The sequence below is a fragment of the Calidris pugnax genome, unplaced genomic scaffold (genome assembly GCF_001431845.1).
Source record: "Calidris pugnax isolate Ruff unplaced genomic scaffold, ASM143184v1 scaffold63, whole genome shotgun sequence".
Lineage (NCBI taxonomy): Eukaryota > Metazoa > Chordata > Aves > Charadriiformes > Scolopacidae > Calidris > Calidris pugnax.
The window spans coordinates 2497963-2522689 of NW_015090852.1; the positions used below are offsets into that span (position 1 = coordinate 2497963).

General features: G+C 48.0%; 1 protein-coding gene across 7 annotated transcripts in view; it reads right to left on the minus strand.

Annotated features, from left to right (window-relative positions):
* Nucleotides 1-237: 237 nt before the first annotated feature.
* The window catches only part of RGS8 (regulator of G-protein signaling 8), a 29213-nt gene continuing 4723 nt past the window's right edge, over nt 238-24727 (minus strand). Inside the window, exons 1-7 of one of the 7 annotated variants that reach the window (XM_014943538.1) lie at nt 20386-20452; nt 20020-20078; nt 17737-18277; nt 15708-15809; nt 14661-14725; nt 5703-5869; nt 238-3606 (exon numbers count right to left, since the gene is read on the minus strand). In XM_014943538.1, the coding sequence (XP_014799024.1) occupies nt 3424-3606; nt 5703-5869; nt 14661-14725; nt 15708-15809; nt 17737-17762 (543 nt within the window). In that variant the 5' untranslated portion in view covers nt 17763-18277; nt 20020-20078; nt 20386-20452 and the 3' untranslated portion in view covers nt 238-3423. Of the gene's footprint in view, nt 3607-5702; nt 5870-14660; nt 14726-15707; nt 15810-17736; nt 18278-20019; nt 20366-20385; nt 20490-24727 lie in introns of those variants that run through there. The other 6 variants (XM_014943539.1, XM_014943536.1, XM_014943541.1 and 3 more) reach the window with 6 other exon arrangements.

Sequence of the window (24727 nt, forward strand, 5' to 3'; positions counted from 1 at the left end):
TGGTAGACTCATATGCCTCAGACAATACTTTTGCTCCACTCTATGCTCTGGGATGTTTCCCGTGGAGGATGTCATCTGGCACCAGTTTAATGGGCAAAAACACTTCTCCTACATCAGCCAACATGAACACAGTTCCTGTCACAACCGCAGCAATGCCATCTCCGAGTCTGCCGGCGCGCACTTCTCCTACATCAGCCGACACGAACACAGTTCCTGTCACAACTGCAGCAATGCCATCTCCGAGTCTGCCGGCGCAAAGCAATTCCCCAGGTGGATGAAGGAGAGAAGGGAGCTTGTTTTTACACGATGTTGACTACTTTGAAGTTTTTCAATGAATTCTGACACAAACTGAAAGGGTGCCAGCGCTCATGCTGAAGGAGCTTGCCGAGAGACGTTACACCTCCTGGGCTTTCTGGAGTCACACTCTGAACAGGACCTGCCTTTGTAGCCATGAGGGAAGCATGGGAATTGTCTTTTCTTCTGAATTTCTGTTCCTCATTCCTCGACAAAAACATCTTGTTCTGCTGTTTCCTCGTGGCCTGGTGGTCCCTGGGACCTTCTCGGGTACCTGCAGGACGTTTTGCTGAAGAGCCTCTTCTGGGATGCATCAGCTGGCACCAGAGGTCAGCATCATCCAAGCCCACTCAGAAGGTGTATTGGTGGTTTTAAGAGAAATACCACAAGGCAGATAACATGGCCTTCTGCCTTCTCTTTAAGAGGGATGACTGCATAAGCCTGCTGGTGCTCTCTCACATCCAGGGCAGCACTGGGATGTTTTTGGCATGTATAGTCAAGAGGAGGCTGAAATGGAGGGAGGCAGGGCCAGACAAGGTGGCCTCCCTTCATCCCCACAGCATTGGGAAGTTGAGCTGCCACGTTGCAGTGGTTGGATCACCAGTGGCTGTGCCATTTTGGAGTCGCAGTGACACTGGGTACAATTGGCACCACAGGCCATCTCAAAGGGAACTACTTCAGCCGAAGCAACCCGTGTCCCTGAGAGATCCCAGTCCATCCTGCGTTATGCAGATGTAGTAGACACAGTGTTTCTTGGAAAGGACAGTTCTTCCAGTCCCTCCTCACAGCCAGTGCCTTTGCATCCTCCCTTGCAGGTCAAGATTGAGAGGGTTTCACTGCATCGTGGGGTGATTTGCCTTCCTCCTTCCCTTTCAACTACAGCAGGAAGGAGCTGTATAGGTAATGTTCCAGCCACCACCAGGGACAGCCACTGGATGTATGGCTCTATATCCTCTGCTTCTGTCTATGACTCCTTGCAGAGCATTGCACAAGTTTCCCCAGACACCTGTCCTGCTAGACCTTCTTTGCCAGGTACCCTGTTTGCCATAAAGCTATGGACCCATGAACAGCTACACTCATGGTCGGTTGGCCCACTGCGTGATGTAGACCCCTTGGATGATTCTAGGGCACTTTCTAGTGCCCACCTTTCACTGATCTTTTTCTACAAAACAACTGGAGAATGCTAGAGCTGACGAACCAGGTACTGAAAAATAGGCTTCCCTACTGAACATAATAAATTATGCAATTGCACCATATTTAGACTTTAGTGTCTTAGACATCACAGGAATACACCTTCAAAATAAAACAAACATGCTTACCATCCCCGTCTTGATCCTAAACCTAATTGTCCTAATGTTCTGTACAGCATCCTTACAAAAACCCTCAAAACCTGCTTCCTACCTAATGCATGTAAATTTTAATATCTGAGCAGGCTTTTTGTATCTCATTCCAAACACGTCCTGCTTAGCTTTAGAATTCACTCTACCTAGTCCACGCCACACTACACAAAACCTTTATCACCACCTTTCTGATGTATCAAAGTTCCCCTCCACCCTCAACTAGAGCAGAGGTTTATAGCCTCTGATCCGTGGGCGATTGAGAGAAGGAAAAGATCCATGAGGTCGCTTTCTGGGCCTTCATAAAGCTAAGAAAATAGACCTCTGGTCTGTAGGCTCAAATCCACAGACAGGCTGTCTGCTTCTGCACTAGAAAATATTGCAAGAATCTGGCAGCCGATAAGCTGGAACAGCCATGCCACAGAAATGGGGCCTTCATGTGGTGAGCATTAGTGCACAGCACAGAGGAGGTGCTACACAACTGACGTTTGCAGAGTCTTCTCCTGCAGCTGGCTATCCAGGCTATGGGAATAGGGCCAAAGTACCCTTCACACACCACTTGACACCCGCTCCACTGCATGCTTCCCTCTGTCCTGTTTTTAAGCAAGCACCATGCAGCAGGGTCTGTGTCCTTAGCAGTTCTTTACATGGCACTGAACCCACAGTAGACAATCGGTAGGTAACAACAACAGTCAATAATCAGTAAATAACAAAAATATAATCGTGATTTTTCATGTTACCTTCCTCTGCCATGTGCTGGTCAGGTGAAATGAAAAATGCTATCTGCCATAGCAGACAGGTCTTGTGCTCTTCTTACATCACAGCACGGGGCAGATGGGACATTCCTTCTCTTGACTCCTTCCCGACAGCTGGCAGGTCATTTCTGAGAAGCCACCAAGCCTGTTAATGTCTCTGGTGGCCAGGAGCCTCTTTGTGTTAGGCTTTGGTAGGGTGCCTGGCACAATGAAGCTTGAACGATGACTGGGGTCATAAGGCTGAACTACAGTACAAATAAATAATATTAATGAAAAACAATCATTCACACTAGAAGACTTGTCTGCCTAGGTCTAGCAAGAGTTTCTGGCATTACCTTCCTCATGAGAAAAACTCAGCTGCCTGACGGTCATACAGAAAATAACAGTCTCCATCTCTGGAAGATAAGCACATCAGAGGTGTGGAGGGGCTGTGACAGGGTAGCAGCTGGTGTCATCAGGTGTGCAACCAAAATGGAAAGGTGAGCTAAGTTCACTGATGGTTTCCTCTCTGGGAAGCAGCATGAATCATGTACCTCTGCCTTCTCTCTCCCTTCCCTCTCTCCCTCCTCATGGTCTCTGGATCCAGACCCCGGCAGCCAGCGTGGGAGATGATGCTTTGGACTAGACTTGGCTTCACAAGTTTCAGAACTGCCCTCAGGGCCCCTCCAAGCACAGGGGAGAGGTGAGAGCCAGGGAGATGTCTGGAAGGATGGAAAGGTTCAGTGGCATTATTTACACACAAACCAACATAGTGATTTTAAAGGAAACCTGCCTTCCCAACAGATGATTCCATGACTAGAGAGAATTATGGATTTGTGCTAGAGAGAGGCAACAACTGCAAGATGCTACCGCTAACCAAAACAAGCACAGAAACTCAGAGTTCTAATACCACATCTGGATTATGCTCTGGAAGCCTTCTCTTCTCCTTCTCCCTCTTTTCTCATTCCCACTGCTTTTAACACCAAGAAAGTTTCACATTTAGACATGGGTTTTGGCTGTTGTGGGAAGCACGTGGTTTCTGAGGCCCCATCACTGCTCTAGCTGAGCCTCCTCTGGGTTTGAGACAGCAGGTCTGTGTAAATTTTGGATCTCAGGAACCTGGGGTAAGAGTCTTTCTCCATCAGGCTATGCACCTTCCCCTGAGCTTGGTCAAAGCAAGTGAGAGAGGGCTCCTGCATATTTCTTCTTGTCAGCTCCCGTGTCTGGAAGTCTATGTTCACCTGAGAAAAGTAGCAGAAGAGAGTTTGGTGTTGAGTGACCAGTTTGCCTGCTTAAAATGACACATTAAATCTCAGCCATTGCTGTAAAAGCAGCAGAACAACCAATGTCCTACCCTCCGCCATGCCTAAACAACACCCCAAACTTTGCAGGGTCTAGTGATCCACCGTTATAAATCTTGCCCCAAATTTGGAAGAGTTGAACTACTTTATACTGATCTGAACTACTTCATACTTCTGAAATCAAGTTACCCCTGCTCAGGCTCTTAAGCATAGGTTTATGTAGTGCATCTTCTAAAAAATGCTGATTTAGCCTAACCTCTCTCCATCGACCAAGATTTCTCTATTCACTTTAGTCTTCACACAGGCCTAAGATAAAGGTGAATGAACTTCTAGCTGGGTTTAAACTATTAGTACGCTCTTATTAAATGTTTCTAAACTCTGTTGTTATAAAGTAAATTGTTTGATTTTTCCCAAACCAGCTTCATGTTATAATATCTTCAGCAGGGACTTGAAAAAATAAACCACCCTCATGTTATGACTGCTGTTCGTTTGGAAGGCCAACAACCTGAGTTTTCCTGTTTTCTTTCCCTGGCAAAGCAGTCAGCATTTGTTAGGGTTATTGTTTAGAAACTGGCTGAAAAGATGTTATTTGTTGTTATTAACCCAGACTCCAAACTTAAAGGAGTCTAGAAAGTAAAACTGTCTGCCTTAACTCAGACGACAGTGATACGGACTAGCTCTCTGTGTCACTTAAGGGTCATTTTGCATTCTAACACGCCAAAATTGTGACAACAGCACCAAATTTTAGGAAAGACCCATCCAGCCTGTGCTCACATTTCCACATTCTAGCACACCAAAATTGTGACAACAGGACCAAATTTTAGGAAAGACCCCATCCAGCCTGTGCTCACATTTCTAATCCTGCATTCTAACACGCCAAAATTGTGACAACAGCACCAAATTTTAGGAAAGACCCATCCAGCCTGTGCTCACATTTCTAATCCAGATTCAGCCCTATAGTCCTGAAAATCTCACCCAGTTTCACGAATAACAGCAGAAAGATGCTCACTGAGGGCGAGAGGGATCGAAGCGTGCCCCAAGGTTCCCCCCACCACTTGCTGTAAACCCGGGTGCTTCCCAGTGGCCTCGCAATTGCCTTCCTAGTTCAAAGATGGAGTAACCAGATTCAGCCCTATAGTCCTGAAAATCTCACCCAGTTTCACGAATAACAGCAGAAAGATGCTCACTGAGGGCGAGAGGGATCGAAGCGTGCCCCAAGGTTCCCCCCACCACTTGCTGTAAACCCGGGTGCTTCCCAGTGGCCTCGCAATTGCCTTCCTAGTTCAAAGATGGAGTAAAAAGAGCCTTTTTAGGGCTCCTCTTGCAGACACCTGCGTGGTGACAAGCTCCTGTGCAATCTAGCAGGAGGACAGCTGTGGGAGAGCAGGTGCAGTAGGCACCCACCTGGTTGCATTATGAATACAATAACACAACCCAACATCACGACACAGGATCTGACAGTCGCATCAGCCTGTCAGTGCTTCAAAGAGGACTTAACAATTCCAGGCTTGCGGGTTGCGACTGCACTTTTTTGTTCAGCTCCGAGTTACCGCTGGCATCTTTCAGGAGGTCTAATTGAGTTGGGAGTTAGTCAGCAGATAAACACTCCTCCCCGGGGAGTCAACAAGTTAGTCATTCGTGGGATGCTTCTATACAAAAATGTCCTGCGAGGAATGAGCCCAATAGCCTGCTGAGGGATTGATAGTAAACGAGAAGAGCAAGGTGAAAAAACTCCTAGGAAGCTCATAGAGGTTAGGAAATGTAGGTTGCAGCTGCCAGTGAACTCACTGGCTGTGACTAATTTAGTATCGTCAAAGTAGTTGCCCTCACCAGGGGATGAGTCACCACGAGCAGAGGCAGCTCTAGCAGGCTGGAAGGCATTCCCATCCTCCTTACCCACTCCTCACCATCACCTCTGGGAGGAAAGGGAGGGCTCCCCAGTCTCCCCAGCACCCCACAGGTCCCAAGTCGGGAAGGTGGACCTACTCCCTTCACCAGAGGGATGCTCTGCCTGCCCGGGGTGCTGGCATACCCACCTCTCGAGGAGCCTGGACATCAATGAACTCCTCAAAGATCCGCTGAGCCTTGGAGGCCAGCTTGGCTGCCGAGCGGGTCTTCTTGAAGTCCTCGCAGGCGAGCCAAAACTCCAGATTTTCCTCACTGAATTCTGTCTTCAGGAAAGCACGGAAAGCAGCCAGCCCATCTGCAAGGGAGACACAGGGAGTTATAATGAGAGAAGAAGGAGGGCAGGGAGCAGTCCATCTAATAAGCATCCCTCCACCTACTCCTGCCTACAAAAGGCCATTTGATTTTTCTCACAAGGTCTGCCACAGCACAGCCCACGATCCCAGGATGTGTCCATAACTTACCCCATTGCATCAACTGGAGTCTTGTGAGCTGCCACGAGGCCAAACATCATTTGCTGTTGCTCTGAAGAAGCGTTTTGCCAGCTAACGTGGCAGAAGGCTTTCTTCCGGATTGGGGCACCTAACCTTTGAAAAGTTCCTCCTGAAAATGTCAAGCTTCAACGATACCTTCTCTTTGCCACAGCACCGTGTGCACATAATGCAGCACTTTGTAATGTCCTATCCGTCATTAAGAAAAACCTTTAATAAAACATAGCGCCTGTGGACTTGTCTCCTATGTTTTCTGTCACTTTGCTTTATTGCCCTGTGACATATTTTTAGTTCCTATTTAAACAGAAGAAGGATCTTGGAGAGTCTAACTGTTACAGCTACAATAAAAGGGAGAGAGGGAAAGGGTGCAGCATAATTACTACTTGTCTAGTTGGTGGTAAAAGTGCTCTTATCGCTTGTTAATGCTTAGCAATTGTGACATTTCAGTAATGTAATCTGAGTCAGCCGGGGCAGATTAGAAATACGGAAAGATTTATTAGGCAATCTGTGTCCTCTTAAACCCCTGCCTGGGTGTGTTTATGGACATGGCTATTGTTTTTTATTTCCTTTCCCTGAATGGCACCAGCAGAGTTGAAGTAGTTGAAGGTTTCACATGTGCCCTTTCGCCTTCCTTTAGCCTGGAAATAAAATTGGCTCCTATTTTTTTTTTTTTTTCCAGTAACGTGTTTCTAACTTTTCCTGGTCTTTTTCAATAAGCTCTGAGTATTTGTAATTCATGACTGGAAACCTCCTGAGTCAGCACGGGCTACTTCCAAGCAAGTGTCTAAAAATATAGATGGAATCGGGAATGCATTCGGCGAGGTCAAACTCCCCAAAATCATGAGAGGAACGAGTGCATGTGTGCCTGGCAGGGAGGGACAAAGACCAGGGAGGGTTTGTAGGACCTGAACTCCTGCAATGTTGTGGGCTGGTGGCTCCACCTGCCCCTTTTCTCTCCGTAGGAGATCTGGGCAGTGCTGCCTTCCCTCCCTGCTCCCCATGGCAGGGGCGGTGGGAGCTGGGATGGAGACCAAGGGGCAATGCCTGAAGCCTAGTGTGGGTCATTTTCACATGTCCACGGCAAGCCCAGACCCATTGGGGACAAGGGCTGACCCTGTCACAGGCCATCACAAACTCCCTTACAGCTTGGTCCTTGTTTTCTTGCCTGCACCGGATATGTGAGGAGAAGCAGCAATGTAACACTGCCCTTCTTCTCTCTCATGTCCCCTAATCTTATTGCTGCTTCTCTTGTTTCCAGTAATAACTTAGGACACGGAGATATTTTTGATTTCTAGGTCCTGAGCCTCAAGCCCTAAGAAATGGCCCCAGGTGTCGAACAGCAACTAACAATCCTATTTCTGGCTGTGCATAAGTCAGTGGAGATGTCTGACTGCCCAGATGAGTCCCCAAAATCATGAGAGGAGCGAGTGCACGTGTGCCTGGCAGGGAGGGACAAAGACCAGGGAGGGTTTGTAGGACCTGAACTCCTGCAATGTTGTGGGTTGGGGGCTCCACCTGCCCCTTTTCTCTCCGTGGGAGATCTAGGCAGTGCTGCCATCCCTCCCTGCTCCCCATGGCAGGGGCAGTGGGAGCTGGGATGGAGACCAAGGGGCAATGCCTGAAGCCTAGTGTGGGTCATTTTCACATGTCCACGGCAAGCCCAGACCCATTGGGGACAAGGGCTGACCCTGTCACAGGCCATCACAAACTCCCTTACAGCTTGGTCCTTGTTTTCTTGCCTGCACCGGATATGTGAGGAGAAGCAGCAATGTAACACTGCCCTTCTTCTCTCTCATGTCCCCTAATCTTATTGCTGCTTCTCTTGTTTCCAGTAATAACTTAGGACACGGAGATATTTTTGATTTCTAGGTCCTGAGCCTCAAGCCCTAAGAAATGGCCCCAGGTGTCGAACAGCAACTAACAATCCTATTTCTGGCTGTGCATAAGTCAGTGGAGATGTCTGACTGCCCAGATTCTCAAAGGGAAAGGCAGAAAAGATATTAGGCCAGACAGGACCACACTACAGGCTAAACCTCTCCACTCCGTGTTTCTCAAAGCCCCTTCATTAACGGGCTCTGCACTGCTAATTGCTCCATCAGCACTCGGCATTGCAACAATCGGCAACTAAAATGGGTTCATCCCACCCCAGCTACGCTTGCTTCTTCTGTCAGCCCCTGGAGGGAGAGAAATAGCTGTATCATACCAACTCGCCCTGCCACTTCTTAATTAGCGTACTTGTAGGAGAAGAGCAAGGTTTCAGACTGCTACTGTGAACAAAACCAGGGCTTTTGTCCCTGAGAATGCCAGAGCAATTAACAGTGCCAGTCGTGGGTTCAAGCCTGGGGCAATAATCTGACATTAGCCCTGGAGAAGCCTGGAGACCAGAGAGTGCCAAAGGCATCTCCAGGAGCAGGGTACCTGTCAGGATGATGCTGCCTGTGGCTGCTTTCAGCCTCTCCGTGGGTAGATAAATATGGTGAATGAGAGAAATGTTTTAGAGCTGGTCCCTTTCCTGAAATCTAGGAGACAGAAAAAATTTTCAAAGCCTGCGTCCCCCTAAATGTCTATAAAATTCACAGGGCCAGTGCGGGAGCAAGTGGAAGACTTGGGAATAGAGCAGGGAGTCTTTGCAGGAGGAAAAGGAGAGGACATACCAGCAGGCTGACAGGTTTCAGAAAGAAGAAAGTACAAATGGGAGAAAGCAGCAGTTCCCCGAGATGTATGTCATTTTATATGTCATCATTTCTGAGGACATTTGACATTCCAGCACCCAAGCACACTGCTATGACTACACAACCTCTCCTGTTGGTCCTTCCAGAGGTCCTGCTGCCCTTTCTCCATCCTGTTCATTTTTTTTCCTCCCTTTACAACAGGTCCAGAGTGCCAGCACTGACACAGGAACACTTGCAGAAGTAGCAGCTTTGCGTGGCAAATATAATATCTACAAAATATAATATCTGCAAAATATTACCTGCTAAAAGAAAGGGATGTCATGATTGATGAGGTGAGAAAGGCCCTTGCTTCAGCCCTGCCCCAGAGAACAGCCACTGCAGGTTCCTCCTGGGACCTATTCTCTGCCTCCTGCTCTCACGTCAATCAGCTCCTTTGTATCTTGAAGTTTAGACAGCAGATAGATAAATACAAGTGTCTGGCTGTTCTCCACTTCTTTATATGTTCCTGTCATGCCATCCTCACAATCCTTGAAGAGCTGGAAATGATGAGGCTGGACCTGAGAGGATCTTGCAGAAGAGGCCTTGGATGCAGGAGAGGTCATCCTTGACTCCAGGCTGCCTGGCTCTCCACAGATTTCATCTTTAGCCTTTGACTGCCTGCCAGCATTTACAGCTGTGCTTGGCAGCCAGAGTTTGGAGATGGGAGCCCAGATGACCGCGCAGTAGTAAATCACTGCCCACAAGTTTATCACGGAACAATGACAAATCTGATTGAAAGGGCAGGAGGGCAATTCAGTAAGGGGGCTGCCACCACCTGAGCTGGAATGTGACCTGGATGATGGCTTTAGTCTCCTTCTGCACATGGTGGCTATCAAGAAAGCATCCCTCATGAAGGAGCACCATTTCAGAGCTCATCCCACCCAACTGGACAGCTTTTTTGCTGGGGCAACCAGCACTGGATTGCAGTATGCTAGGAGCTGGAGAGCATCACCTACTAAGTTAGCTTCCTGAAATATCCTAGAAGACAGTTGGAGCACCTGAGAAGTGTGATACCAAAGGGGTGCTTTACAGAAAAAGCACAGAAATGAAAAGCAGGATTAGAATTTCTCAGATGCAGCAGCATAAGACATCCTTAAAACCTGTAGCCTTAAGGCAGGGCCGTTCAAGAAAGGAGAGATGTATTGGTATAAACACAAGACCCTTCAAAACAACTATTGGACACTTATTCGGGAATTTGACTCAAAAGAGTGTTGAGCCTTGTTTGAAGCCAAAGGAGCAAATCAGTACTGATAGAGCAGGTATGATAAAGGCAAAGAAACAGGGCTCTTCTACTGAATGTCACGAGGAGCATAAGATGCTTACTTTTTATTTTTGCAGTGTGCAGTATAAACGTAAGCTTTAAAATTCTATTTTAAATTTTACTCTCCATTCAAATAGACCAAGGGGATGCACAAGAGAGTTGACAGGAAGGATTGTGCAAGTATCTATAGATAACTCCTTCCCAAGATCTTGCAGTGCACCTTACAGATGTAACCCTGCAGGTCACCTGCAAACGACAAGGATTTGTGTTTTCCAGATGGGGACTGCCAGGCAGATCAACAACGGTGTAAGGATCAGGTCTCAGACACTCCTGGCATTCCATCCAAATGTTGTCCTTCAGGACAGGAAGAGGGGATCCTTTCCAGCAAGAAGGGCTGGGGAGGAAGGGGCTGAACTGGATAGCACGAAACACAACACAGGTCTTAACTGAGGCAAGCTTCAGCAAGATGAGGAAGAGCTGAGATTAGCGGCTTAAATCATTCAGGCAGACAGCTTAATAACCAAGCATTAGCTGCTGTCAGAATAAGAAAGCAATCAACAATCACATATTTAATGCATGCATTTCACGCCATTGGGACGATCAGCACTTCACGTGGGAAATAAAGGATGGAGTCCTTATGGCTGGTAGATGAATGGATTAGCTCAGCAGAGCATGTTGGGTCCAGGGCTGAAGAGACAAGGCCACAATGCTCTGCACAGCGTACGTACACGCTCTCACTGCTGCTTAAGCATTGCTTTGGTGAATATCAGCTGCCTGTCACCAGCACAATGCTAATGCTAACACTGTTCTGGCTTAGAAAGAACCAGGAGTAGGTTGGGATATTCCTGTGCTGTGTAGGAAGAGGAGCAATGTGTAGACAACAGGAGGAGGAGGAGGGCAGTAAAGTTGAGGCAGAAGAGCAAAGAGATCACCAAAAAAAAATTGGTGGAGGGGAAAAAAAAATAATAATAGATCACCCTTGAGATAAAAATGGAAATTCAACGCAAAGGTTTTCTGTGTCAGATGCTTCATTGGAAAGTGACTAAGGGTTGAGCACAGACTGTCCTGCTGGATTCTGGACAAACGACAAGCCATGTGTCCAGCCCCGCGAGGGATGCAGAATGAGACATGCCATTGCTTGTATTTCCCTCCACCGCCTGTCAAAAGAAATCTCCATCTGGCTGACCAGTCTGTACCTCCTGGGCATGGGTACAGAGGGGGGATTGCTCCTCTGTTACTCACACACATGCACACACACTTTGAGGACCACACCGAGCCCCACTTCCCTGGAAGCCATCGCTAATCCACACGGACAAAATATGGGAAAAGATGCCAAAACCTAGCATGTTAAAACCACTTCTTTTGCTCCCTGAGCATCGGAGAAAGCATGCTACATATCATCTGTCTCTTGCATTCTCAATTCCCTGCTGCAAAGTAGGATCAAACTCTTCTGTCCTGTTGTGTGCCACACTCAGAAGCCCTGACCCAAGGGAACACTGCAGCACTGTGCTTGTGTCTCTTAAAGCAAGCTCAGGCAAGGCTCCTGCTTGTAAAAAGGAGATCAACTGGCTCATCCTATAGTTTCGAGTTGATTTGCTTCACCCATTAACAAAACCAAGCAGAATATCTCTGCATTGACCTATTCATCTGGGGCTGTTAATGAAACGGAGCCGAGCTGCATCCTACCATTTAGCAATGGTTACCCTAAGAGGGCCAGGCTGAAGGATGCTGGAGTCCCAATGCTATTCAAGATGCTGCCAGAGGTAGCATCTCAGGGTCAAGCATCACCTACAGACATCATTCATCAAAGCAATGAGGGGAGAGGGAAAGAGGGGGCTCCAGAGGGCCATCACCCTTCAAGGGATATTTGACAAAAATGAGCATAATGATACTCCCCAGAGAGCCTGTCTAATGCATAATACCTCTTCAGGTCACTCGCTTGCCTTTCACGTAAAGAGAACTGCAGCCCTGCCAGCCTCCTCTGTGTACAAGGGCAGCCTGCTCACCTTGGCACTTCAGAGAGTCTTTTAGGGAGCTCTGATCCACTTTCTTACTCCTTGGAGCTCTTTTTTGCTTTTGTCCAACCCATTGCAATATTACCCACAAAGACTGCCCCATTTTCAGCTGCTACACCCAGCACCTGAGTTCTACTTGAGCACTCTGGGATTATTATTTTTTTTTCCTTCAAAGAACAGGTTGGCTGGAAGAGACCAAAAACCACCATAACCCCCTGAAATCAACATCACAACCTCCCTTCCAAAACCGATGAACTGTCCATCTAGCAAAGAAGGAGTTTATGACAGATGTGTCAAGCAGAAGCCATCTACCTGCTGATGCCTCTGAGCCCCAGGGGAAACTCTCCCCGAGCCCAGCTGGTGCTTAGCCCATGCCCCCAAGCATGAATTCAAATTTTCCCTGGCTAATGCTGTTCACCTGGGCAGTGACAGGGAAATCAGGCTGAGACAGTTCTGCCCTGCTCTTGGTGCTAAAAGCAGAATATTAGCTGGCAGCTTTACTACAGGCAGATGCAGGCAGGCCAGGCTTTACTTACTCTGAAATTTTGGTCAGCTAAGGCACAAGACTCCCTTACCTGACATCAGCACAGGTTTCTAACAGCGAAAACGCAACATTCCTGCTCTGTTTTCATAGTATAACTTTGGCAATTCTTCCGTGTTTCGGATACAAGTATACATACGAAAAAACCCCAACGATTGCACAAGATAATTCCTTTTATGGAAATACGCTCTTCTCTCCTTTAAACGAGTGTAAGTGAAATAACACTTCTGTTTCAACAGAGCTTTTTGAATTTGCATCGTTATAACCTTTGACTGCCAGGCTAGCAATTCCAGAAACTTCAGGTGCGGAGCAGTTGTAATATATTCCTTGAGAAAGCAGTTTATTAAACCACTTTTTTTTTTTTTCTTCTCACTGATCACCAGGCTATGTCACCATGACTGCTGATAAAAAAAAGATTAATTTAAATTTTAAAGATCACCTTCTGTTGCTATTAGGAACTGAATATTTTTCATTAAGTGCCAGAGAGTTATCAGAATTACTTTCCATTCTAGAGACAGGAAAAATTCTGATAATTCATTTATCACTCTATAAGGCTAATTTATTAATAAAAACAGACACTCTTGTGGAGGCTGTTGGACAAAATAATGGAACTATGGTTTGATTTAGCATTCGCAGCAGTCAACTGAAGAGGGAACAAGCTGTATGTCAGTGTATAGATGCGGAAATTCGCTGGCTTTTGTAACCAAAGCACTTTTACTGCAGTCTGTATCTAATAAGGAAAATTTTGACTTTTGCACTGGTGAAGGAGGAACAGAGGCTCAAGTACAGAATTGTAACACTGATATGAGTATCCTGTCCTCCCCCCTCACCATCCCCCAGGCAGCCTGTAGTCTCTTTGGTGCATTTTTCCCTTATTGTTTTGAATTTTGACAAAAGAAATGTTCCCTCTTAGCCATACCCAGCTACACCATTATATTTTTTTTTTCTACTGGCTGCAAGAGCAATGATCTCAACAAGATACTGCTGCTAAAATTATATACTGCTTTTTCTGCCTTGGACAGCCAGCCTGTTTAAAGTTGTCACTTAATTCCCTGCCAAAACTGTTGTCATCTCAGTAGAAATCAGAAAAATTACACTTTATTTAAAATAATAATATAATTCTACACGTATATTTTAAAGCATAAGTGCAGAAAAAACCTGTATCTCTGAGAAAACCAGACAGTTCCTGACTGCAATAAAATAGTTCACCGCCCACGCTGACTTCTCCCCAACCTTGACTCGCTCTTGCTTTATTCTCCAATAGAAACACGTTAATGAATGTATACTGTGAACTTTGCTGTCTTGTTTATAATTTCTCAGCGTGAAAACACCGGAGAAGCAGAATAATATTTTCCGAACAGAACTGGTATGATTGATCTGCTGAATGGAGCGAGGTGCGCTGATTATATGTTTGTGGAAGATTTCCAGATGTGAAATTTTCAGGTTTGCATCAATAACTGTAAACGAGATCCTGCTAAGGGCTACCATGCAGGATTTCTCTGCGACAGGTCAACTTGTTCAAGGTTGGTGAGCCACATGCTCATACCATTGTGTGGTAGCACCCCATAGCAATCCCAGCAAAGGCTGAGCTTCAGCATCACTGCACAGCAGCTCGGAAGAGCAGCTGGAGGGAGAGGGAGACAAGCCAGTGTCATGGATCTCAGGGGGCTTTAGCGAGCTGAGAACCTGCCGTTTGCTTGTGTGGAAAGACTGGACCCAGAGACACTTGCCAAAGATCGGTACGCGTGGCTACAGCCTTGGGGTCCTGCTTCCAGCGCATCCCCAGGAGCTGGAGAAGGACAGACCTTGGGTTGATGACTTTATCAGTTGTGATCACCCAGCCAAGAGCAAACCCACAGAAACTCACTCCATCACTTTTTAGCCAGGTGACAAAGTCCTGCCTATAAATGACTGTGGCCACTGCCACATCCCGAGGCAGCATCCCGAGGGACCCTTCCTGCACTCTGCAGTGTGATGTGGTACACACTTTGTGTGCCCTAGCTACAACCAGTATTAAGGGTACGAGGGGGGAAAAAATAAAAAAAAAAGTTTAATTTGATCTCTACTCACATTTATGGGACAAAAGGACATCAAAAGAGTCTGCCCATCTTGTTGCTTCTTCTGTTGACAGTCTTCTGTAAAGGAAGGAAGAGGGAATTACAGACAACCCATGGCCGCGGATCCTCTCTGGGGCTGTTTGACAAGGACACCGAGGAAGGCTGGATTCTTCTCACCTAACTTTGGAGGTCTCCAATGTAGAGGTCTCCAGGTGAGCAAGTCACCCTGGGCTCCCTTTGGAGTCAGTGAGGAAATACCGAGGGACTTGCAAGGGCTTAACTCTCCTCACCTCACATCCCCTGGGTAGGCAGGTAAAAATAGGCCAGATGAGTCACACCCAAAAAAGAGACAAATTTTTCCTCATTGACTCTAAGCAGAGGCTCAGGGAACAAGTTCAGCTGCAGACATTTACATTGTAAATGCCAAAAGTTAAGTGAAATGAAAGCCACCCCTGCAGAAGTGTTTATTTCTCTCTCCTAACTTTAAGGGGAAGGTTAGACTAGATGTAAGCAGTGACTTGTGATCAGCTGAATCCCATCCCACTCATCTCAAATCAGGACTCTGGACTCTCTGAAGCATCTACCTGAGGTGTTATGCCAACTAATGCAGGACTTTTTGGTAGTGTTTAATAACAAGGCTTAGCTAAGGAGGACTGATCTGAAATCGCTGGTCCCCTCTTAAGGCTTAGCAAAGGAGGACTGAGGACTGATCTGAAATCGCTGGTCCCCTCTTATACCAAATCAACTGCTCAGACTTTGAGTTGTGATGACAGAGGGGTAAATTACATCCTCAAATACGTGCAGGTATGTCCCACACACAGCAGGAGGGACTGTGCGTGTGTCCTGTCTCACAGGAGAACTCGTGCCAGTGATCCAGGTATTTTCTGAGGCTGTTCCTGCTGTATCAGCGCTGTTTTGTTTTCCTCCTTCCTTGCGGCTAAAAGAACTATTCAAAGTTTATACAAAGTACAGTGAAATGATGATAATACTAGAGGGGGGGGTGGGCAGGGAGGAGAAGGACAGAAATGGGGTGGGGGTGGGATGCTGCAGCTATACTCACTTCAAAGCCCGGTTGGGCTTGTCCGGAAGAATAGCTGTGAAATCATTATATGAGTCTGATTTGTGAGACAGGCAGCCCAGGCGAGTCCTCATCCCTCTGTTCCTGTGGTCGATGTGGGGGAGCAGGGGTGTGAGCAGGGGAAAACCAAAGAAGACGACGATTATAAGTTTAGCCAGAGTGGCAAAAAAAAAAAAAAAAAAAAGAAACCCACCAAAACAAAAAAAAAAAACCACCTCAGTGGCTCTGTGCCTCACCAAACCTGTGTCCTTGGTTCCCTCATCTGTGGGAGGGACCCTGAAACATCTCCAGTAAGATGCCAAGCAGACACTAAGTTCGGACACAGCACCAGAGCAGCTGAAGGCTCACCCACAGCAGTCATTCAGCTGCTCGGGCTGGAAAAAAGGCTTTTAAAGGCTGAACTTTGGGATGGTTTCTTGGAAAGACCTGCTCTGGCCAGGTGTGAGAGGAGGGCAAAGGGCAGCAATACCAGAAATCAGTCACCACAACCCAGCAGCACCAGAAACAGCACAAATACCAGGGGCCTGAGGGGGCTGGAGGAAGAAGAGGGGGAGCAGGGCACCTGCAAGGTGAGTCTGTGCTGCAGAGCTGTGAGAGCCCCACCAGGATCCCGAGCAGCTTCTTTAGACTCGGGGTTACATAAGCAGACTAAAACTGCCTCTTTCCCGACAGGCTTACCCAGGCAGAAAATGGCTTTATTGCTTTTTTTCCTCTAAATTTCAAACCAGCCCCAGAGCCTTCACTCCTCCACCGGCCCCTCGTGTCCTTGCCAGCCCCTTCCCGGGATAGCCGGAGCATCCGCAGCATCCTTCCTTACATAACTCTGGGATGGGGAGGAACACAGAGGGAGAGGGAAACATAACACACACACACACAGGCAGCACTCGGGACCGGCATCCTCTCCTCTCAAAAACACACAGGTGCTGGATGATGGTTTTACGTGGTCTCTAGAAGGGCGCAGCCTGAGATTTGCCTCTCCAGCCCAAGGGCACCTCTTCTATGAGATTCCCTGAACATCAAACGAGGCCATTCTCTCTGCTGGACCATGGCAGCAGGATTGAGCAACCCAGTCTCCACTTCTCAGCTGCTGGACCCGCTTCCAAGCTGGAGAAAGCCCTTCCCTGAGCAGCCCTCCTGCCAAACAGATGCCAAATACTTTCTGTGACTGCAGAGGGAAGCACAGTATTTTTCCCTTCCATATGCAATTCTTGCAGAACACTTCAGCACCAGCAGCTGAGCCAATCTGTAGCACTCCTGTTTCCCTCTTCTCCTCCCGCCCTTCAGAGAGTTTCTATTATTGCACGTTTTAATGTAATCTTAAAGCAAATTAAATGTTAATTAAATGCAACGAGTGTCTCCCTGGCACAGCACAGGCAGCTCGTAGCACTTCACAAAAAAACCTGAAGATCCTCAGTCACAGGAATTGTTGCACAGCCTCAAAAATACGGACCCGTGACCAGTGGTCTCAGGATGCTACGCTACACAAACCTCAAACATCAATGCAAAAATACCCTTTGCAAAGTGTCATCTTCCTGGCTGACCATGCCGTGCTCAAACGCACACCGAGCCTGCCACAGGATATTTCTGGTACCCTTCCTGATGCCTCCTGCCCCCAAACCTTTATCTTCCCTGCACTGTTTGTTCTAGCAAGCTCACGAATTTCTCAGCAAGAGGTGTGACACGCAGTACCGCAATGCTGCTCGGCTTTCTCTCTGATGCCTGAGATCAAGGGACTGCAGCAGGGAATCGGAGCGTATGGGGGGCAAGAGATGCTGCGCCACGAGCAAGGAGCTTGTCTCTGATGGAACACCGATCTCTAGGTGAGGACTTCCAAGACAGGACACGGGAGAAAGAGAAGGAAAGAAACCGGGACGGCAGGAGGTGGAGAGGCAAGGGAAGGGCAGGAGGGAAGAGGGGACACTGCAGCGAGCTGAGGGGCTCGCTGGACGAGGTAGACAGCACAGCAACAGGATGGGCAGGGGTGAGGGATGCATCATGTCTTTTCAGTTACCTCCGTGGGATCAGTAAGGCAGCCATTCAGGCATCCAGTTAGAGTTAACCCTTTAACTGGCTGGCTCGGACAGCAGTCGGGACTGTTTGCAGGAGACAGGAGAGCGGAAAGGAGGGATTTACTGTTTCATGTCCTGGCACTTAAAAATATATCAAAGAATCCTCTGCAAAAAAAAAAGGAGGGCCAGTTGTTCTCAACCCATTTGATCCTTGCCTCCTAGCGCAGATGGTCGACTTTTCAATGGAAGACGTTCAGAGTTGAGGGATGATCATAAAGGAGAGACAGCATTTCCTTCTAAGACCAGGACCGCGGGTTAAGTCCAGCTTCAGGTCTAAAGTGATTTGAGTTTGGCGTCACAGCTCACCACAGAGCAGCAGGAGTTGGCATTATGGTACTCATCATTCAACTCCTCTGAAGGTCTCTCCTCAACAGGCAGAGCTCCAGGCTGACCTCGCTAAGAAGACCAAACTACCTCTTGTCCCTGTCCTTCCAGGTCATGGCTGATGTTAGTGGACAGGCATCATGGAAAAGCTGGCTGGCACTGCAAATAAAATAACAGGAGGACTTCACGCGTCTGCAGGTGCTGGTCCTTTCACCATCACAGGCTCAAGCACTCACACAAAAATAACTCAAAGAGAGCATCTCCTCTTCAGGGTGGTGGGAGTCTGCAGGGAGCTACCAAGGAGGTGCACAGTCTGCAAAGGGGAGGGAAGGAGGGAGGGAGGAAGGGAAGGAGGGAGGGACAGAGGGGATGGCAGGGACCTCATGAGCCTTGGCATACAGGTTGAATAAACCTCACATCAGAGAGAGAAGGTGAGGTCCACCAGCCAGGAGACCAATGGGACGGAGTGCAGGACTGTACAGTGAGCAAAGGGAAAAGGTTTCTTATTTGCCCAGGATAGGACCAAGCTCCAGATAACCCCCATGTCCTCTTTCCCCAAGGGAACAACTGAGGAGGAGACAAAGGACCTGATGAGAACAGAGACTGTGCAAAGGAGTCAAGACCCTGCTCCGCTGGGGCCTGGGGAGATCCCAGAGCTTGAGCTGCCCTTCGCAATACTCCTTTTAAAATCTGATTACATTAAAAATGCACAAAGCCTCTTCCCAACTAAATTAATGGAACTGGAATTGCACTACATGCCAGTGAGTGCATTTCCTTAATCCCTACCCTGACCGGCTGCTTCGATGCGCTTTAACTGAAATCAATCCTTGTAATTCCTTAAGCCCCTTTAAATTTCCTCATTAACAGCCTCCCTCGCATGTGGGGCCATGGCACATGATCTTCTAGAGTCCAGCAGCCCCTACTCCCCTTTCCCACTGCCACTCCGAAGTGGTGGCTGGAAGCGGAGCCGGGTGCCCTGTCCCTCACAGCCTCCTCTAGCAGCCTGCTTTTTGGGGTGTTGTTACAAAACAGCCTTCTGTTCGCCCCCACTCCCACCATCTTCCAGCCCCCACAACACCAACCTGCACAGCTGAGCAGCACCAAACTTCCCCATGAATCCCAAAGTCTGTCTGACTCCATGGGCGCCGAGACCTTTATCAGGCAGCCAGGCAATCCCACTGCTAGGCTGGCATCCCCACGGATACCTGTCCCTCACAGCCTCCTCTAGCAGCCTGCTTTTTGGGGTGTTGTTACGAAACAGCCTTCTGTTCGCCCCCACTCCCACCCTCTTCCAGCCCCCACAACAACAACCTGCACAGCTGAGCAGCACCAAACTTCCCCACGAATCCCAAAGTCTGTCTGACTCCATGGACACAGAGACCTTTATTTCCCGTGAAGGCAGTCCCACTGCTAGGCTGGCATCCCCACGGATATTTCCTCTGATTGCAAATAAAGCCAGTCAATTATGACTTTAGAAATATAATCTGTGGTGTGCGGTAAAGGCATCCCTGTAGGAATCCATGGTGAGGTTTTTTGCCTCCTGCTCCATCATTCATCCTACCTCTCCCTCTGTGAAAGGACCCTGGTCAAGGAGAATTGCCAGTCTCATCATGGATGTGGTTTGGGGGTTTCTCCTTGGGAGACAGAAAGGGGGGGATGTGGTTATGACATTCGGGTTATCAAACCACCCCAGGAGATCACCTGAGCAAAGATAAAGAAGCCATCCCAATAGAAAAAAAAAATCAGCAGCACAAAGGTAAAAAAAAAAAACTAAACCCATGAGACCTCAGGGGCTTCAAGAGATTAAGACCATCCATCCACACGCAGAGAAAGCCAGAAAAAAAAACCGAACACAGAAGCACTGCAGACAGACAGACAGACACAGAGAAAAAGGTACTCACTGCCTTTGACCTGTCCTCTCTGCCGGTGGGTCTGTGCTGACAGCGTGGCCGGAGAGGCTCTGGGGAGAGAGCAGAGCGGTCTTCTTTCAGAGACAACCCCCTGCGCGGGGTGAAAGTCACACTTGGACACCCCTCCCCTCCCCACCTCTCTCCGAGCAGCAGCAGCAGCAGCAGCAGCAAAGGGAGAGAAGCTCAGAGCATCTCCCTCGCAACCAGCAAAACCCTACGAGCAGCCTCAAAGCCGGCAGAGGCTGGGGCTGGGCTGCGCAGCCGGATCCCACCGCTCAGCTTGTCGGCGGCACCGCCGGGGAGCCCACCTGATCCCCTCCTCTCACTGCATCCCTCCTCGCCCACCACCTCGCTAACCTGCCCGCAAAGCCCCAGCTTTTCTCCCCCCCTCCCGCCCTTGGAGATGGGGGAACCGCTCTGCACGGGCGGCGGATGCCAAATGCTGGCAGGGAGCATCTGGGGTGGGGAGAGGGGGGCTGGAGGGGGGATGCCTGGGAAAGCGCTCGCTGTTGTCACCCTCGGTATGTCGGAATAAAGCATCCGCCTGCACTGTTTTAATCGGCTCCTCTGAGGTTTAGGGAAGGTTGCTGCCCTCGGATCACAGATCACCAAGGGTTGCCACGGACAGAAGGGAGAGGAGAGTGTAATTAAAAGAGCCCTGGTGTCAGCAGGGCCAAACGAAATTGGTAACAGGCAAGCGAGCACCTTATTGCAGGGCATGGGATGGAAGATGGAAAAAAAAACATTACACCTGGCAAGTCAGTGATGTGACTGACCCTTTTCATCCATCTCCCCTTCCCACACCTGATGCGCCCCATCCTGCTGGCTCCCTGCCCCACAGCAGGCTCCCCATGACTTTCCTCAAGCACTCACCCCATGGTGCAGTCTCCCATTCCCTTTTTCTCTCCTACACCCACATCTCCATCCTCCAGAGGATGTATACGGGGTGTCTGGTGCACCCCAGTGACTCTAACAACACCCTAACCCACGGCACCTACTCCCCAGGTCTGGGCTTAGCTTGGCCATTAGTAACAGCACCTGGGTGTCCCACAAGCTGCACAAGCTCTGAGGTGGATCACCGACTGAGGGCTCAAGCCATGAGATCTCCATTGTTTTTTTGATCTTGACAAAGCCGATTAACTAAAATAAAAATTATAATCATAGAATCGTCTAGGTTGGAAGAGACCCTTGGGATCATCGAGTCCAACCATCTACCCTACTCTACAAAGTCCTCCCCTACAGCATGTCCCTTAGCACTGCATCTAAACGGCCCTTAAACACAGCCAGGGATGGTGACTCCACCCCCTCCCTGGGCAGCCTGTTCCAATGCCCTATCACTTTTTCGGTGAAAAATTCTTTCCTAATGTTCAAATGATAATGATAATTAAAAAAACCTCCTCTGCAGTTAAACAAGTCATTGCCTTTTTCTTGGAAACTTGTAGTCATCTGCCTCTCCTCTGCTAAAACACCACTGGGACCAACATCCTGGTGCTATTAGCAGGAAGCTTGTCTTGAGATAGCACATTATCACCAGGCAACATCCCTGGGGAGAGACAGAGAGTCCTGCAAAACTTACTATGAAAACACAGGGCTTAGTAGCACTGCAGCAGCGATCCCAGCTGCCCATCATCTTGGATCCCCTCCTTCACAGCTCAACACGGCAAGGAAATATTTGCCTTGTTCTCATCCTCCCGTGGCAAAGCCCTGGTCATCCTGACTTGGATTAATCATGTCTCCAGTTATCAGAAGACAAGCACTGGAAAAAAAGGCCACAGCTGATACAATCTCCTCGCAGCCAAGGTCAAAGGTTGAGGTTCATTTTACGCCTCTGGTAAACAGGCTGGTTTGTTCAAGTTAAATAACAGTCAGCTTCAGCCCTTGCCCCAAACCCAAGCCAAATTTAATACAACATCACCGAGGGTTTAACTTCTAACATGTCATTTTTGTTTTAATGCATTTACACATTTCCAGGTTCTCTCTGGGCAACTACAGGATGTCAGGAGTGACACTGTTTTCATAATACTTCCAGGACATCCCTCAGATCTCATTTACACCCACAGACATTGTGGGGTGGTGAGGGTCAACAAAATGTTCAATCAACAAAGCTCCAGATAATTCTGGTCCGTTATTCAGATAGCTGGACTTTGCCACAGCTCTCAAACAGATCAAAAACTCTGATCTACTAACTCTGGATGGGATCCAGCAGAGGACGACATGAGTCCTTCCACTCCTCCTCCTGCTTTTATGCCAGTTTTATACATTGCCATCTCATAGCCATCACCAGTATGGATAGAGACCCCAACTCCTGTTTCTCCAGTACACCAGTACACCCTTTTTGTGACCTCCCTGAGACCCTGGAGCAACCACCAAATAACTCTGAACACCAACATTTTTTTCTTCTCATTTCCTGGGCCAGGTGTGAGTTAATACAGAACAAAAATAAGTGAACTGTGTTGACACAGGCACTATGGTAAATGTAATTAAATTGCAGATAAAGAGAATTATATTTTTTTACAGGGTAATATTTTAGAAAGCTTCTGTGTAGTAGAAGAGGTTTATAGCAAATTCCTTCTAAAATAGCCCTCCTGCTTCCGACTACTCTGTAGCTTCTATTTAAAAGCTTTTAATAAAATAACTCATTTTGATATTAGGCTTGAATCCCATCCAAAATTTTAAATCTCTTCAAGAAATACTTTAAAGCAATTTCCTCCTGACCTGCTAACAGCAAACACACAAGCAGTGAACACGTGCAGCGTTGGGAGTGTTGGCTGTCACTGGGCAGGGTGGAAGGGACTTTACCAGCCTGCTCCCTGGACGTTAATTTTCTTTCCACCATCTCCAGGGTGCTTTTCACCATCCCTCTTATTTTAAATGCCTCCCTGCCTATTCCATGTGTTTTGTCCATTGATGGTCATTCAAGTGTTTTTTTTTCCCCCAAAACTTCTTCTGGACCAAACACTTTCGCCAGTTTCACTTAGTCCCAGTTTCTGCTATCTAACTGCTAGATAAAATTGCATGGCCTGAAGACACCTCTTCCTTCCAGTACGGCTGCCCTTACATGTCCAGCAGGACCAGGAAGGCAGCTCTGGCTGGTAGGTGTATGGCTTTGGCCTGTCCAGACACAGGGATGTTCTTCCTGGGGCTGGCAGCTGACCACCCTTCTCAGTTTGGAGCTGGAACATCAGGGGACACCTACACTAACTAGCTCATTTGCTTGGCTGACATCTCCAGTGGGTTTGCCTTAAATAAACTCCTTCACCTTGACATTTAAGCAGACTTCTCCCTATCCTCTCACTCTTGTTCTGTTTCCTCAGGGGTCTGCTGCTGCTCTGGGATTCCATTATTTCATGTTTAACGAAGCCATCATGCCGAGCCTGCTGCTGTCGCTTCCACTTCTCATTTCTGACTTCGTGGCCTTGTCATATTTACAGTGATCCACGCCACAAGGGCTTTGAACTTCTTTGGGGTTGCATTTGCTCTTACTTTGCGACTTTTCCTGGGTCTATGCCAGCATCTCTCTCCTCTAGTACCCTGCCGCAAGGAGCTTGTTTGAGGATGTGCTTCACAACTTGTTAGTCCAAGAGTTTTTTTCCCCAGCGCCAAGAAAGTGCTTCTTCAGACTGCTGTGATGTTTGGCAGCTACATCCCCATAGGTGAAGTCATTCTTTGGTATGTTTTCATGAGATCCTATTGCCTCTGTGAAGTCTCCTGAAGGTGCTTGGTGATGTAGGCTCTTTGACTGCAAAACATCAATTACATGAGGCCAGCTGCCTCCCACAAGTAGCCACCGCTTTGGGAATTCAGGTGACCTGGATGCAAAGCCTACCCTTGACTCAACCACAAGCCTTCAGCCATGGGCCACTTCTGCTGTGACCCAAGGGGGCTTTGTATTTTTGTTGGAGGACTGGAAGGAACAACAACCCTTAGAGCGACAATCCTAGCAAATCCAAGTGACCACAAAGTGTTGCTTGATCTCCTGTGACACATGGTCATTCAAAATTTATCCAAACTGTAGACTGGTACCTATATGGACCCAAACCCCAGGTAATTCAAATTAATAATTCATTTAACCTCAAAGCTTGCTGTTCACCACCACTGTTTGCAAATAAAGCTGGAAGGAAATTGTTAGTAACTGAGATCTGACATGCAATGTTCTGCTCACTGCGCCAGGCTGCCTGCCTGATTGTTTTAGGGTCCAGGGGAAAAATACACCTGGTCCAACACCAGGAGATGGCCTTGGCAGGAGGGAATTATGACTGACATGGATAGCTTCCTCAACTGCAAAACAGATCACATCTTAGCAGTGAAGAGAGCCACGAGAACACAGCTCCCCCTTCTTAAAATGGAGCTCCAGTAACATCAGGAAACATCCACAGATGTAGTTCAGGATGTTTTTAAGGGGTTAATTTTTCTATTCACCTTAGACCTCAATTTCCACATCAGCCCAGGCAAGCAGGAAATCCTGAAAGGTGAAACAAGGAGAGCTTGAGTTTCAGGGGTAGGTGAGGAAACCAAGCAGCTGAGATACCGGATGGGGGGCTGACAAAAGAAGCCACCTCTCATGTGCTAACGAGGCAGGGCAGGAGATAGGAGACACCCACTGAGTTGAACTCCCCTTGAAAATAAAAGGCTGCGTTTAAAAATAAAAACGAGTTACATAAAGTGTGAGCCACGGCTCTGTCTCCAGCTTAGCATCAAG